A 14,866-nucleotide genomic window follows, 5' to 3' on the forward strand; every position below is an offset into this window, starting at 1 on the left:
CAAGGAGCATGGACGAGGATTGTTACATATTTGCGCCAGACCTCAATGTGTATGTTATTAGCCACAGTCCTACAAAAAGCATAAAACCAAAAGCCATTTGGACTTAAGCGAAGCGCACATACCCTAGATAAAAATAATTTATCCAAATTTCCCAAAAATTTGAATTGAATTTGTTTTTCAAAATCAAGAATTATAATTTAATAAGAGGGTCGTAAAAATATGTGGAATTAAGTTTAAGTTTAAGTTTCAAGTCCTAGTAAATTCAATAATATTTCTAGAGAATCTAAAGAGAGATGTAGAGAATCTGAAGTATATTCCGCATATAGAATCCATATTGCGCCCAAGCTGAATGACAAAGTTTTTATGCCACTCCAAGGTTATTCATGAAAGTTAAAAACAAAAACCAAAAAGAATTTTAGAAATAAACGTCGACGACAATGGAAATGCTGCACTCACAAAACACAAAACATTTTAACAGGAACAACATGTAATTTTTGAGCAGCCCCAACTTCAGCCCCAGACTCTCCAGACATGCCGCATACCCCCCACCTCAAAAATACAAAAAAAAAAATAAAAATAAAAAATCAGCCAGCTCAGACTGAGCTAACCATATGCAATGGTTGGCGCGGCCCGTTCGGGGTCACGACACTTTTTGTGGCAAGCACCGAGAATGGCAGGCCAGCGCAGTCAAATAGTGGGAGAAGTATGGCAAAGGCATCAGGGCCTAAGGCTTGTGCTGCTGCTGCTGCTGCGACTGCGACTGCTGCTGTTGCTGTTGCCCCTGTGCCTTATTGTTGTTTGTGCAACATCAGCAACAGTTGGCGCGGCTGGACATTTTGGCCAGGGTCTGACCGATGCAACTGCGACTGCAAACTGCGACTGCCTGGCGTCAAGAGAATGCGTTGCGCTTGTTCCTTGGCTTTGATTTCGTTGCATTGTGGCCATTTCCTAGGAAAAAATGTTACATGAAATTAATAAATAGGCAAATAAATGTTAAACAGCTGCTGTTTTGTACGTGTTCCTCTTGTTGCTGTTGCTGTTGTTGCTGTTGCTGTTGTTGCTGTTGATACTGCTGCGGTTGTTGCTGTTATTGTTGTTGTTGTCATTGCACGCGCACGGTAGCCATTGTGCTGCACACAGGGTGGTGGTGATGTTCCTGTTCCATGGCATTTGCATAACACCAAAGCAAAACAACAAAAACAAAAACAAGCCAAAAATCCAGCACAGGATGTTTCCCAGGCCCTGCCAGCCAACAACAGTTGCTGCTACTTCTGCTGCTGCACTTCCTATCTGCCTGCCGCCTACTAAGCAGACAGCCACAACTCAACTCCCCCCCTTTGATTTGGCCTGTGGCCATGGTAAATCTCGGTGCTCGCTTTGCCACTGCATGCCAAATCCTTTTTATGCAGTTCACAGCAATTGCATTGCCTGCAAAGGGGTCCACGCTAAGCGGCAGCATGGGCCTTGCAACGGAACTAATGCCCCCATATTCTTGGACAATGAAAACTCTATGAACAATATATTCCGCTCCGCCCACACCAAAAGCCAGATGCTACAACTAACTTGACCAAAACCAACGATGGTGCTTGACCAAAAACAACACAGCTATGTCTTGAGCTTCTTCAGATCTTGATTATATATCTAAGAAAATAATTTAATAAGTTAAGCTTAAGTTTAATTATAAATATGATAAATAATTTGAATACTGTTTTAGTTTCAACTAAAATAAATTCATGCAATAATATTGATTTGCAAAGTTTGTTTAAATTTTTGATTTACAGAACCTTTGTATTTTTAAACTCCATTATTTTAAATCGAAAATACTTAAATTGACTGTGAGTTTCAACGAATTTCTCTATATAAACAATATCCCCAGTTATTTGAACGGCGCAGTGTAACTAGCCCAAATATAAATATTTTCAAGCGTTTGACTTTCAAATGGGCCACAAAGAAATTGCCCAGTCAGAGTCAGAGTCAGCATTGGCGCTATATTAATATGTAAGCCGCACAGGGGAGATGAGTGGGGGCAGCTTAAGAAAAACATAATAATTCGTCTATAATTTATACACAATTGTAAATAAAATGTGTACAAGCATAATTTACACATAAACAAGACAACGCGCCACAAAAAGAAAAACCTGCAACATCATCACACGCGGATGGTGCACAGCAAGGGGGGATGTGGTAGGGATGTGTTGCACAACTGAGAAGCAGGCAACGGTGCTGCGATTAGAATGCAGAGCGGCCGGAGTCGAACAGAAGATGGGCCATACTGGGTGACTGAGAAATTGATCAACGCTGTGGCGGGACATAAACTAAAAGCTTATTTAACATTAATTTCACCACGAAAATCACACAGCAATTTTAAACATCAGTTACATGGCGCAGGCAGCGGCAGCGGCAGCAGACTGACGCCGAGCAAGACGCAAGCAGGCATCCAAAGCCCAATGGAAGCTATCGCAACATGCGAAAATGTGCTCAAGAGACGCGCGCCGCTTCTACCCTCGATTTCCCCTCTTTCACACAGGACGTGTAATCTAAGCTGCCATTAAACAAAATACAAGAAAAACTTACGAAAACATATGCTACATATTACCGCCGATCCCAACTGAACTGAACCACAACGAGGATGACAACGGAGGAGGCGAAGCGGAGGCGCGCCGATTCGCCTCGCTCAGTGACGGAAGTAAAGAAGCAGAGGAGCACAGTGGAGTCATTTGGCATATTATATTCCTCGAGTTTTTTTTTATAGATAGATGAGTTTTTTATATTTAACAACAGGTTTTGCAAACCTATATATATAAAAAATATTACGTTCAAAGTCATACATTTTAAATTATTAAAGTAAATTAGTCGGAATCAAATATCTCAGGCCTTAATAAGTATTTGTTTAGCAATATTCCGATGGCATTATGTCCTACCATTATTTTTCTTATTTTTTAATCACTCTGCAAGTATAATAAACAAATGTAATTTTCTTAATTAATTTCACCATTAAATAAACATTAAAAATTAATTTCACAGCTTTGCGGAAATGAAAAAAATACAAATGTTTATATAATTTCTAATGGAATATTTGCAAATAGTTTTGAAAAGTTTAACCCATTGTTTAATGTAGCTGAGTGTCTGGTTGGCAGACGAGGCTCACTTTTAGTGGGAGATCAGCGGCTGCACTGAGCAATTGCACCTGCCTGAGTCTCAGCCTCAGCCTCAGTTTCAGCTGAAGCCTTGGCTTGAGCCTCAGCCAGAGCCTGAGCCTGCTCTGTTTTGAACTGCGGCCATATGCGATGCCGCTACAAGTAACATTGTATGGCCCAGCAAGCTACAAAGATTTAGAGCGACATTAGAGCAGTCAATCCATCATGACTGAACATTACCATAAATTACACAGAAATAATTGATTATTACGAGTAGACACAGCGACCAAAGACAGAGCCAAGGCGCACTCGAGATATATAGCAACAAGCGCCCAGTTCAAACTGTGTGTGTGTGTGTGTGTGTGTGTGTGTGTTGTGTTTGTATTTGTGTTTGTGTTTGAGCATGTTTGTTGGGGGCAATGGTGCAACTGCTGCTCCGTTGCTCTACGCAGTTTAGCGAGCGCACCGATTTAGTTTAAATTACGTTGGGAAGATGCGCAACTTGGCCCCGGCTCGGCCAACAAGTCGTTCAAGCCTTGACTGTCTGCTGAATCAGTCGGGCAATCAGCGCTCAGACTAAGCACTTTGAACTCCGCAAACTTCCTCTCCAAACTGCTGCACACGCCTATCAACCTGAGTAATTGCAGCTACAAACCGCACTCGGCATTTCCATTATTGTAAACAAATATTTGTTTAACCAATGCGCAAAGCGCCCAATTTAAAGTGCTGTGGCCAAGTTGCAAGTTTGGTTGCCATACAATGTGTCAACTATATGAAACAATATTTTTTTTTAAATAAAAAATTTCTATATATTATGTTCCTTATTAATAAATTATTTAGCTGCATAAAAAAAAGAACTGGAATCAATGAAATCTTAATACTAAATATTTAACCAGCGGCCAGCCAGTCTTATCGGTTCTCATTGTCGACATTAAAGCTAAATGAAGCTGCATATGGAAATGCTCTCACAAGCTTTTCAACAGAATATTTGCATCCGCTTAAAGTGAAATTGTGCGATCGCAGTCTGGAAACTTTGTTGTGAGCCGCCTCTTTTTTATGGCTACTCAATATTATAACGAGCTTCGAACCATATCTCTGGCCAATGATCACCAGAGACAAGGGTGGCCCAGGTGAGCGTTAGATAGAGTGAGACAGGAGAGTATTTAATAAGGCTACTGTCGCTTGGATGATGCTTTGAATGATTGCGAGTGGCGATAATAGGCCGGGACAGTGGGGCTGTCTGTCAGTACGTCAAGTGGAAATGAACGACGCTTTATCGCACTGACTCTTGATGTTTATTACAGTGACATTTCAATTCTTCTGATTGGGATGATTCCGGTACCGGTACAATAGCTACAGTAGATCTCCACAGGCCACAATGCCAGCTCACTCAGCTCAACTCAGCCTCTGCATCTTGGATTTCTCTCCCTCTCTATATCTATGTATCTCTAGCAATGATATTGCGCTGATTGTTGAAATTGATTGATCGTTGTATTTTTATTGAGTGATTGATATAAATGCTGTTTGGCAGCAATTGCACACTGAGAGACCGGGCTCTGGTTCGAGCTGAGCACAAAAGGAAACAATAGTTTCAATTACAATAGCCCCAACTAGCTGGGGAATACTAATGCTTAAGAAACCCCCTATCAGGGTTTTCGACTTCTGGCCATGCAACCATATTGAAAGCTGCGCTAAAAATATTATTAGCCATTGAAATATTGTGTTGCCAAGGTGTTCGCACGCCAGCTTCGAACTCGAGGCACAAACTTGGGCTCATTGCTGCCTTCAATGTTCTTATCAAGATGCTTTCAATGTGCCGTTTAGGATTTTCATTTGTAGCATTTAGCTGCGAAACGCTTTATAAAAAAAAAATAAAAACACTTCAAGCTGCTCTCGTGGCCAACTTGTGGGCGCAATGTGAATTCGGATACGGATTCAGACATTGCCTGGAATCTAGCGGCTGTATATTGTTAGTTACTGAAGATCTGGTGGCCTCCACTCTACTTTACTCTGCTCCACGCGGCTGCTTCTGCCACGTTGCCGACACTCGTAAATTACAATAAATTATGTTGAAACTGATTATTCGACACAATTTATGAGCCCCTTTAAGTGGGCGTGTGCACTTTTATTTTATTGTGAATGATGATGTAAATGATGTTGGCAGGCACATTTTCATATTGTTGTTGTTTCTGTGTTCGTTGCACAAAGTAAGCGAGTTGGGTCAAACTATGGGTCGAGTTGAGTGCGGGTCAAGTTTTGGGCGACAAGATGGGTGATGGGTTAATGAGAGAAGCTTACTTTTTTTTTGGTAGAGGCCATAAATTACGGGCCCAGTCGGCAATGGCTTTTATAAAATCAAGTGCGGTAATTGTTAGAGGATAACTTTGTCAGGAAGCTTGCAGCTTAAAGTAGCAACAATTGTACTTTTAATTAGCTAAATGTAAAATATGAACTGGATTTTTGAATATTAATAATTAAATTCATTTATAATGAAAACATAAAAATAGTTAAAATAAAATTGTTTTAAAGAAATGGTAATTCAGGAAAATTTCACCTACTTGCTTGGACCAGGAAGGAAACATTTCAAGTAGGCTCCAGTGCTTTAAGTACTTTCCAGCTACTCCTTAAAAAATAACAAAAAAAATTTAAAAAAAAAAAAAGTAAAATAAAAAAACGTAAGAAAATGTGGGAGTGTGTTAACAGCAACAACAAGAGCAACAAGCACCGGAACCCTATCGACAACGTCAAATCTGCGACTGCGTCGAAGCGCTGCAGCCAACTTATAAAGCACACATCATCATCATCATCAGCAGCAGCCGCAGCAACAGAGGCAGAGGCAGAGTCAGCGGCAGCGGCAGCATCATCAACAGGCAATCGGGTTGAACAAGCAGGCCAAAAGGAGCAGCAGCCTGGCTCTGTAACCGGGGAATAGCCTTAGCGGCGGCGTAGCAAAAATTTAATTAAGAAAATCAAGCCGAAAACTGCGTTGGGCGAGGAGCAGACGAGCGACGCCAACGACGGCGACGACGCTCCAGCTTTCATATCTGATGGAAAAGCAAGAGCAGCGACAACGACAGCAACAACAGTAACAACAACAACAAGAACAACTGAAAACGAGCGTTGCAAAAATTTGATGCTTTGCTTTGGTGCAGCGATTTGGATCAGTGCGACACAATGAGGACCACCACCAGGCTGGGGCTGTTGTCTCCGACTCCATGCGGGTGTTTGCTCTTGTCAACAGCAACCGGAGCAACAACAACAGAGAGAAACCAAACAAAAACAAACCAAAAATCAACAACAGCGAACGGATTTCAATGATTATTCATTGGGCATGGCGCATATAATCACACACACTTGTCTGCGACAAACAATTTCAGCAATTAGAATATCAAGCAATGCAGATCTCTGGCGATGCCAGCAATTGACATTACCCAGATCTCAGAACATAGCTCGCACACCCTCTGCTTTTCTCTGTGTGTGTGTGTGTGTGTGTGTGTGTGTGTGTGTTTTGCTTTAATGACATTTCTGTGGAACACCAACAACAAGAGCAGCTACAACAGCAAAACACAAAACGCCCCGCTCGCTTTGTGTGTGGCAGCAAACGAAAGACTTAGGACACAAACTTGCAAATTAAAACACATTAATTTTGCAGAACTTGAAGTCGAAAAGGGGCGAAAGAAGAAAAATCTCTGGCGCATTGCCCGCTGATTGATTACAGCAGCTTTTGCTGCTGTGGCTCTGTACTGCTCTTTTGTGCCTGGGAAAAAAGTATCATAATCATAATAATGATAATAAAAATGGAAAACTTCTAGACGCCATATAAATCAGAGCAAATATGAATTGCTGTTTTGTCTGCGCATTTTGCTCTGTGCTGACTGTTTATTTGTTTTCTTGCTGGTTTACGTTGCCTTTTGTCAATTGCTAAAGACCCGCGTGGCGTACAGTGGCACAACTCAGTATGCTGACTGCGCACAACGTAAGTTTGTTTACTATTTTGTGTATTTATTGTTATTTTGTCTTATCAAAGCAACTAAGATCTAAAATTTAACTTGACGTTGATTTTCACAATATAATCCACAATAAATACATGTATTAATTTGATAGAAAATAGTAATATTTCTGGAATTTGACTGAACTGATTTTTAAAATTATTAATGATCATTAATCTAATACGATTAAATAAAATATAATCATTTTAAAATGTATTTTTATGTTAGTAATTGAATATTTATGTTTGTCCAAAATCTTATTGTAGAATCTTATCTAAATGTAAGCTAAGTATTTACTAATAAACAGCTTCCATATCTTTTAATCAAGGGAATGCAATTAGCCATTTGAGTGCTTAGAATATCGACAAGCTACTTGGCATCAATATCAGCAAGCTTGCATACCTCAGGACAATTTGCTTTCCATTATCGAATATTCAGTTGGTTAGTTTTGGCACTTTCACCACTGTTCGAATGGTGCTGACTGTATTCATTGTTCCATTGCGCTTGTAATTCTGTCTGAGCTGCCTTTGTGCTCCGGTCCTGGTGCAGTTTCTGCTGAAGCTAGAGATCGTAGCCGGCAGTCGATGGCAGTTGTTGTTGTTTTCGGCTGTGGTTGTCGCCGCCACAGTTTTTGTTTTTGTTGAATTTTTTTTATATTTTTTTTTTTGTGGAGACCCCATTGTCTGTGTGGGAAACTGGCGCGCTTGGCTTGTAAAAACTTCTGGCGAACAATGTATCCGCATCCACTGTCACTGAGTGTGCGCACAGTTTTCAATGCCAAATGGTTTATGCATCGGCGCATTACCAATCATAAGCATTGAGCGAGCATAAGCATTTTGGACAATGAGCAAACGCCACATAAATTTAACCAATGGCCAGCAGAGAGCTGAGCTGAGAGCGATATGCATATGCGGATAGTTTAACCTAGTTACAAAGTTAAATCCACTTCGCTTGGCAAGAAGAAGACTCGTTGCATCTTTTTGGTGCCAATCATTATATTTTAACAGCTTGTTTGCTCGCTTGTTTTACAAATTGAAATCGCCGACCGCGTTGGCCGTCCAACCGCCAATGTTACAATAAATTTAAATAAACACAAGCCTTTTGCCGACAACAGCGCGAAACGGAGATTTGAATGTGGCTGCGAACGACGTAACGTTTGCGATGGTGCCGTTTGCATCCTGGCCTAATCGCTGCGTTTAATTTACTTAAATTATACTAATGATCTTGAGCGCTCCTCGCGGCCAAGTCGCCTGGGCTACAACTCTCAAGTCATTTGTTTTGGCTCGTTTGCAGGCGGCTCAATTGATTTGGCCAAAGCAGCCGCCAAAGCAGCCGCCGTCGACGACGACGGCCAAGTTGGCCAAGTGGACGACACTGCTGGGGCGAGTGCGAATGCGAATGCGAGTGTTGAAATTGAGGGCTAACAGCAACTGGAACGTTGTGCGAGTGTCGCTAGATATGGCCTGACATTTAGATGAAGTGTCTGTGAATCTGAGCTGGGTTTATACCCCCTCTCTTTCTCTCTCACTCTCTCTCTCTCTCTCTCTCTTTCTCGATCTCGCCTACTCAGTGACCAGCTCCAGCTGCGTTTTGCTTCAACTAAATGTCGACGTTGTCTTAGCAGTTCGCTGGTCTGCTGATCACCGTGTAATTCCATTCATAAACAAAACTTTAATTTTATTGCGCATTCGAGTTGACAGAGTCGGCAGCCAGCGAGCGTCTTTGGCTCTGTGAAGGCGTTGGCCAAATGGTGTGGTTATTGACCAGTTCTATCCTCAGCCAGTCGAAATGGGTACTCACAAACGATTATCATAGAGCTCAAAATGGCTCAATTAGTTCTCATAGCCAACTATTGGCGATGTGGCCGTTGGCGGCGTCTTGGCAAAGTTTATTGATTGGCACTGCATAGCTTTCGCTCACAAATTGCAAGCAGTTGCTAAGTTGTAAGCATTTTTGGAATGCGACTCTTGAATTTGCAGTATAAAAAAGTTAGGCTTGTTTTGAACGAGCTGAGTAAGCTTCTTAGAACATTTGAAAACTTAAATAAATATGATGCTCTCGATGAGGAATAAATCTTAAAAATGAAATATGTATTCTTTTTCGATTATTTAGTTAAGCTCTGTTTTCATTTTAAATTTAATTTGTGGTCCACACCTATAATAATGGAGTATTTCCAATAGACAATCACCCAATTTTATTTACTTTCTATTTATTGCAATAACATAAAAAACACAAGAAGTAAAACTCAATAGGTATTTAATGTGATTACTGATCTATCCTGCACAACGCTTTTTTCTCAACATTTGTTTTCATTACAACTCCAACTATTTGGCTCCTTTTTAAAGTCAGGTACATGTTTTTTTTTCAGTATAGCAAAAACAACAATAAGACAGTCAGCCATTAAGAAATAAACTGCAATGAAAATGTATAAGAAAAAAATAAATAAATAAACCTAGGCTAACCAACTATGCCGCGCCATTTGCGCCATTGACACCCATGCGAACATTGTTAATTAATTAAAAAGAAAAACTAATAGACGATTGCGTTGACAAGATAAAATGGCAAAAAGGCCAAAGCCAAGAAAACAACACAGACAGCATACACACAAATACACATACAAACACACACACACACACACACATACACATAAGATATAACCAAATGTAATAAATTGTGACAAAAAGTCAGTTAAAATATATCGACGATGGCGTCAAGGTGCGACATTGACCCTCGATAAGTAGCGTGTTTTGTTTGTGTGTGTGTGTTTGTTTGTTTGTGGCACAAATCTAAAAACGTTATCGGAACAACAACTGCAAAAATTACAATTTAAAAGTGCATAAAAATTTTTATTGGCTGGGCAAAATCAAGTTCGCTTTTAGCCACGACAATGAAATACACTAAACAACCAAATGGAAAACTTTAGCAAATAATATGAATCTAAATATTCTTGAATATATCCCTGGTATACGTGTAATTACACTAAGCCTGCCTTTGAATATTAAGCTAATTATAAAATTCGCAAGATTAAAATGAAAAATATTATAAAGCTTTAGAGAGGAATTATATGTTTGCAATAGTGAATCTATTTTGTTTGTTGTTTAGTGTTATCAGACTGTCAGGGCCAAAACTTTGTTGTTGTTGGCTTATTGCTGCCGCAGTCGCAAGTGGCAGGCCTGCAGCTGCAACAGCAACAACAGCAACAACAATATAGAACACAGCTGTGTCTTTGCGTCAAGCTCGAATAGCAAAATTATTACCATGTTCTTTCTCATAATTTTGTTTTTTGTTTTGCTAGCACAATTTTTGGCTGCAATAATTGCCAATAGCAGAAATATTTTTGATTTGCAATTTTCTCACGGCCCACAGAGAGCGGGTAGAAAGCCTTTCACAAAATTGAGCAACCAATTGGTTTGTCAATGGCACAATTGAATCTTTCGAGCAGATTCACAATTAGCCAGCAGCATCAGCATCATCAGCAGCAGCAGCAGCAGCAACATACTGACAGCAACAACGACAACATTGGCACATACAAATGGTGTTAAGGCCTGAGCGCAAAATGTAATTTGTTTTCACACAACATAATCAACATGATAACCCCAACCAAAACGTCTTTAGATTGAGTCTAATGATGATAAACGCTTTTACTGTGAGGTAACTACAGACTTCTGACACCGACGCAGACACAGACGCAAACGTTACTGTGTTGCCAACACCAACAATGCCTCTATCCGTAACCGGAGAGAGAGCGAGCGACTGGCAGCTTGCAACTGCGGCAACTGCGGCAACTGCTGCAACTGCCGCAACTGGCTGCATGGCCAATAATAAGTCAACATTCCAAGGCGTGTTAAGAGATGCTCGATTAAATGCCTCAATTGTGGCTCATATTGAACACCAAGCGAGCGCGACCCAGCAAAACATCGACACCATACACCACCTGTCTGCGAAAAACGCTCGAAGAAGAAGCAGCAGCAAATAGGACCGCCCCCACCAACGGTCAACTTTGTGCCCATTGCCTGCTTGAACGTTGCCCGTTGTTGCCTGTTTATATTGGCCATTGCCTGTTTGCCCGTTGCCCGTTGCCCGTTGTTGCCTTGTTGCAAGTGTTGCTGTTTCTGTTGCTGTTACTTGCAAAGCTCTCGCTTGCCTGACTTTTAGCACTGACTCTCGAACAACAGCGCTCCGAATGGGCGAAATCGTTTAGTGTCGTACCTAACTAAGAAAACGTATTTTCAATATCGAAATTATTATTATTAGCTGACAGCAAATCGCAGCTTTTCGACTGTTGTTGCTGTTGTTGCCTTGGCGTTGCCGGCGCATATTGTAATAAATGGACAGGCCTGTTATTGTATGCACTTTGTACATGATATGCGAGTACTAACCCAAAACTTGGTGCACACTCTACAATCATTGGGCATTACCAAAACGCTTGTGCGATTTGCTTTCAATTCAAAATACTATTACTATTATACGTAATAAGAAAAATAACATTTAATGCTTGGATAACAAGTGTTCCATGTTTCAAATTGGTTTCATGGTGATTCCACTGCTAATCAGAGTCATTTCAATGTTTTGTACTAGGTAAGTGCTTTGCCTGCATAGCGCTAAATGTATATAAATATATATATATAAACACATATATATATATAAAGCTGTATTAAAATATATACAAAATATTTATCATAATATGTTACAACATACCATTAGTTTGCCGCATGAAACTAAATGTTGTTGTTTTTGCATTTATATTTTGAAATTGCCAACATAAAATAACATATCATAGACTTGTAGTACATTCAAGGTTTCATCATGACCAACCCAATAAGCAGAGCCAACCTCTGGCATCATAATTTTTGTGTTTGTTGGCTCGCCATCTGCGACTGCTGGTCGGCTTCTAAAGGTGAGAAACTGGCCATATTGCTGGCGGGCTGCGCTGCACCCCCTAGCACACATACTAACACACAAACATATATATACATATATATATATATATATGTGCACACATACACAAACCGCAATTATATGCCATTTTATAAATACAAGTATTTTCAATAATTATAAACATTTCTATCGGAAATTTATGCGAAAATAGGCAGGTGTTTAGTGGTGACGACTGACTCAAAGTCTGCCAGGCAGCAGTGGAAATTCATATATGTTGAGAGGGGGGGAAGGCGCGATCTGAGAGGAGTTGGAGCGCTAGTGGCCATGGCTTACGGATAGTTGGTAATGGGCATAGCTGAATGGCGATCCGTTACAGTTGTCGATCAGCTAACAAGATAATTGTTCAAATACAAATACAACAATGAGGCACAACAACGAGAGCTGTGATAAGCAACACGTTACCAGTATCAAATTACAGATCTTCCAATTAACTGACCAATAAGCGGCATTGCTTTTAATTTGATAATAGTGCAAACTCACGCCCAATAGCAACAGCAACAAACTGTTGCCCGGTTAGCCAGCAACTTGTTGGCAACAGCAACAACACGCAATGTGCTTGCAACACGGACGCAGGCAAAAACAATAGACGCATTTGTGAGACGCCCCAACGGGGGGCTAATAAACTCAAAGCAGAACAATTGCTGAGACTTTTGACAGGAATATCGCATGGAATAGATATATACTTACAAATAAATAATAATGGCATATCATGTTACTCAGAAACCTTTACAATTGTGAACTAAAAAACTCTGAATACTAATAATTCCTTCTACGGGAATAGTTCAAAGGTTATAATTATTTTCATTTTTTTATGCATTTACTTACGCAAATTTTGCAAAAGATAGTTGTGGATTTCTATGATTTAAAACCAATCCAATCATTAGTCTACCTAAATATTAACATTTAGAATTAAAAGCAAAACAATAAAAGATATTTAAGTCTTTAAGGACATGCTTAGCACACAAATCTTAGTGGGAAATTATTGAAAAGCTGGTATGAGCATTAAATACTTAAATATGAGCTAGGAGGCAGAAGCACTTAACATCAATCAAACACTAAACAAGAGTTTAGAACGGCAGCAACTGAGTTGCCAGTTGACATATGAGCAGCAGCAGCGGGCACCAGCCGCAGCATGCCGCAGCCAGCAACAGTTGAAGAAGCCTAAAGAAGAAAGAACATTTTGCCGCCACACCAAGTGAAGCGGCTACTACACAAGAACCGGGAATGGGGAACTGGAAGAACTGGGAACTGAGAATCGGGAACCGTCGGGCCGTCGGCTGGCTAACAAGCAGACGAATAGAATCAGAATCAGAAACAGAAACAGAACCAAAACCAAAACCAGAAACTCAAGCATTGAGAATTATGTAACACTACTGGCCGCTTGGATCGCAAATTTGCAAGTCAAGTCCGGGGATGTCACTGTTTGGATAGACAGGCGGGACAGCTGAGCAAAGCCGCCGCCGCCGCCGTTGAACTTAATCTGCGGGGATGATTGTGCAATATTTGTAGAGTGGCTAACGACGATGACGATGACGACGACGACGACGACGACGAGGAGTGCGCTCGTTGTCCTGGCAAGGTTGTTATGGACGCACCAAATGTTTGTTTGCGCTTGTAAACACACACAGAAACCCCAAAGCCAATGCCAAAGCCAAAGCCAATGCCGTCAGCAGTCCCAATTCCAGTTACAGCCAAACAACAACAACAAAGACAATGATCTCGAGACGAGACAAATTGCTGCAGCAGCCCTGGGAGCAGTTGCGATATGCGCAGCATCGCGAGAAAGTGATGTCCGCCCGGCCGGCGATTGATACCAGGACGCCCAGGCAGCACGATCATGTGCAGCGCAAGTGGAAGAAGCAGCAGAACGAACGGGAGCGCCAACAGCAAATCGAACGTGAAAATCTGCGTCTCCTTCAGAAGCTGGGCGACATCATGAGCAGCAAGCGCATGAATAATCTCTGGCTGGAGCCGCGACCCAAGTAAGTGTGATAAGACCTGGCAAACTTGTCGGTTATAGCCGACTGCTCAATACTCTGTAACTCCCTGTATTTGGCAACTAATGACCCTCAAACTGTAATGCTAAAACACTAAATTGTGTGCCATACGAAGAAGGCTTGTTTTTTTTTTTTATTGGATTTTTTAAATAATAATCAGCAATCTAAAATAAACTTAAAAACCAATTTGAAGGTTGTGCGTCTAAAATTGTAGGATATATATCGAGTTGCTTGAGTTGTTGGGGCGGTAATTATATTTTTGGCTCGACAATTGAAGATGAAGACACCTAATTAGTTTGCTGAGACTAACTAAGTAGGTCATAGACGAGTATACATACCAAGTTTCAACTCCGTATCTTTATAAGTTTCCATTGCATTAATATAGTAATTAACTATATACTCTCTTTGATATTAGAAAATAGTATCAAAAGGCATAGTCAACATACTAATAGTTTCCACAATTATATTCAGTTTTTTGCACCGCGAGAAGCTATTTCCGACGCGTCCCTACTCCAGCCTGCCACAGATAGTCACCATTTATGGCGCTCAGCCGCCAGGTCCGCTGCTCTATGGCATGCTGCCCAAGCCGACTGTAGTTGGTCGTTGTCCGACGTGCAGCGGCAATCCGCAGCGCACACAGGTGGTCATACCGGAGCAGCGGATGCCTTGGGCGCTGCCACGCAAATCGTCGAGCCGCAAGCAACAGGATTTGGAGCAGCAGCAGCGCTGCTATCACTGCGGCGGCCTCAAGAGCACGGAGCGCAACTTCTTCGATGCGTACGACTCCTTTGACTATGAATAACAA

At 41.1% G+C, this 14,866-nt stretch overlaps 1 protein-coding gene across 1 annotated transcript; it reads left to right on the forward strand.

The window, feature by feature from the left end:
* The first annotated feature begins 13,777 nt into the window (after window positions 1-13,777).
* Window positions 13,778-14,865, forward strand: LOC6563105. The gene is made up of 2 exons (XM_001990601.2): window positions 13,778-14,046; window positions 14,533-14,865. Exons 1-2 carry the CDS (start codon window positions 13,778-13,780, stop codon window positions 14,861-14,863), a joined length of 600 nt encoding a protein of 199 aa, XP_001990637.1. The 3' UTR covers window positions 14,864-14,865.
* The last annotated feature ends 1 nt before the right edge of the window (window position 14,866 follows it).

Source organism: Drosophila grimshawi, unplaced genomic scaffold (genome assembly GCF_018153295.1).
Source record: "Drosophila grimshawi isolate 15287-2541.00 unplaced genomic scaffold, ASM1815329v1 contig_311, whole genome shotgun sequence".
NCBI classification, from domain to species: Eukaryota; Metazoa; Arthropoda; class Insecta; order Diptera; family Drosophilidae; genus Drosophila; species Drosophila grimshawi.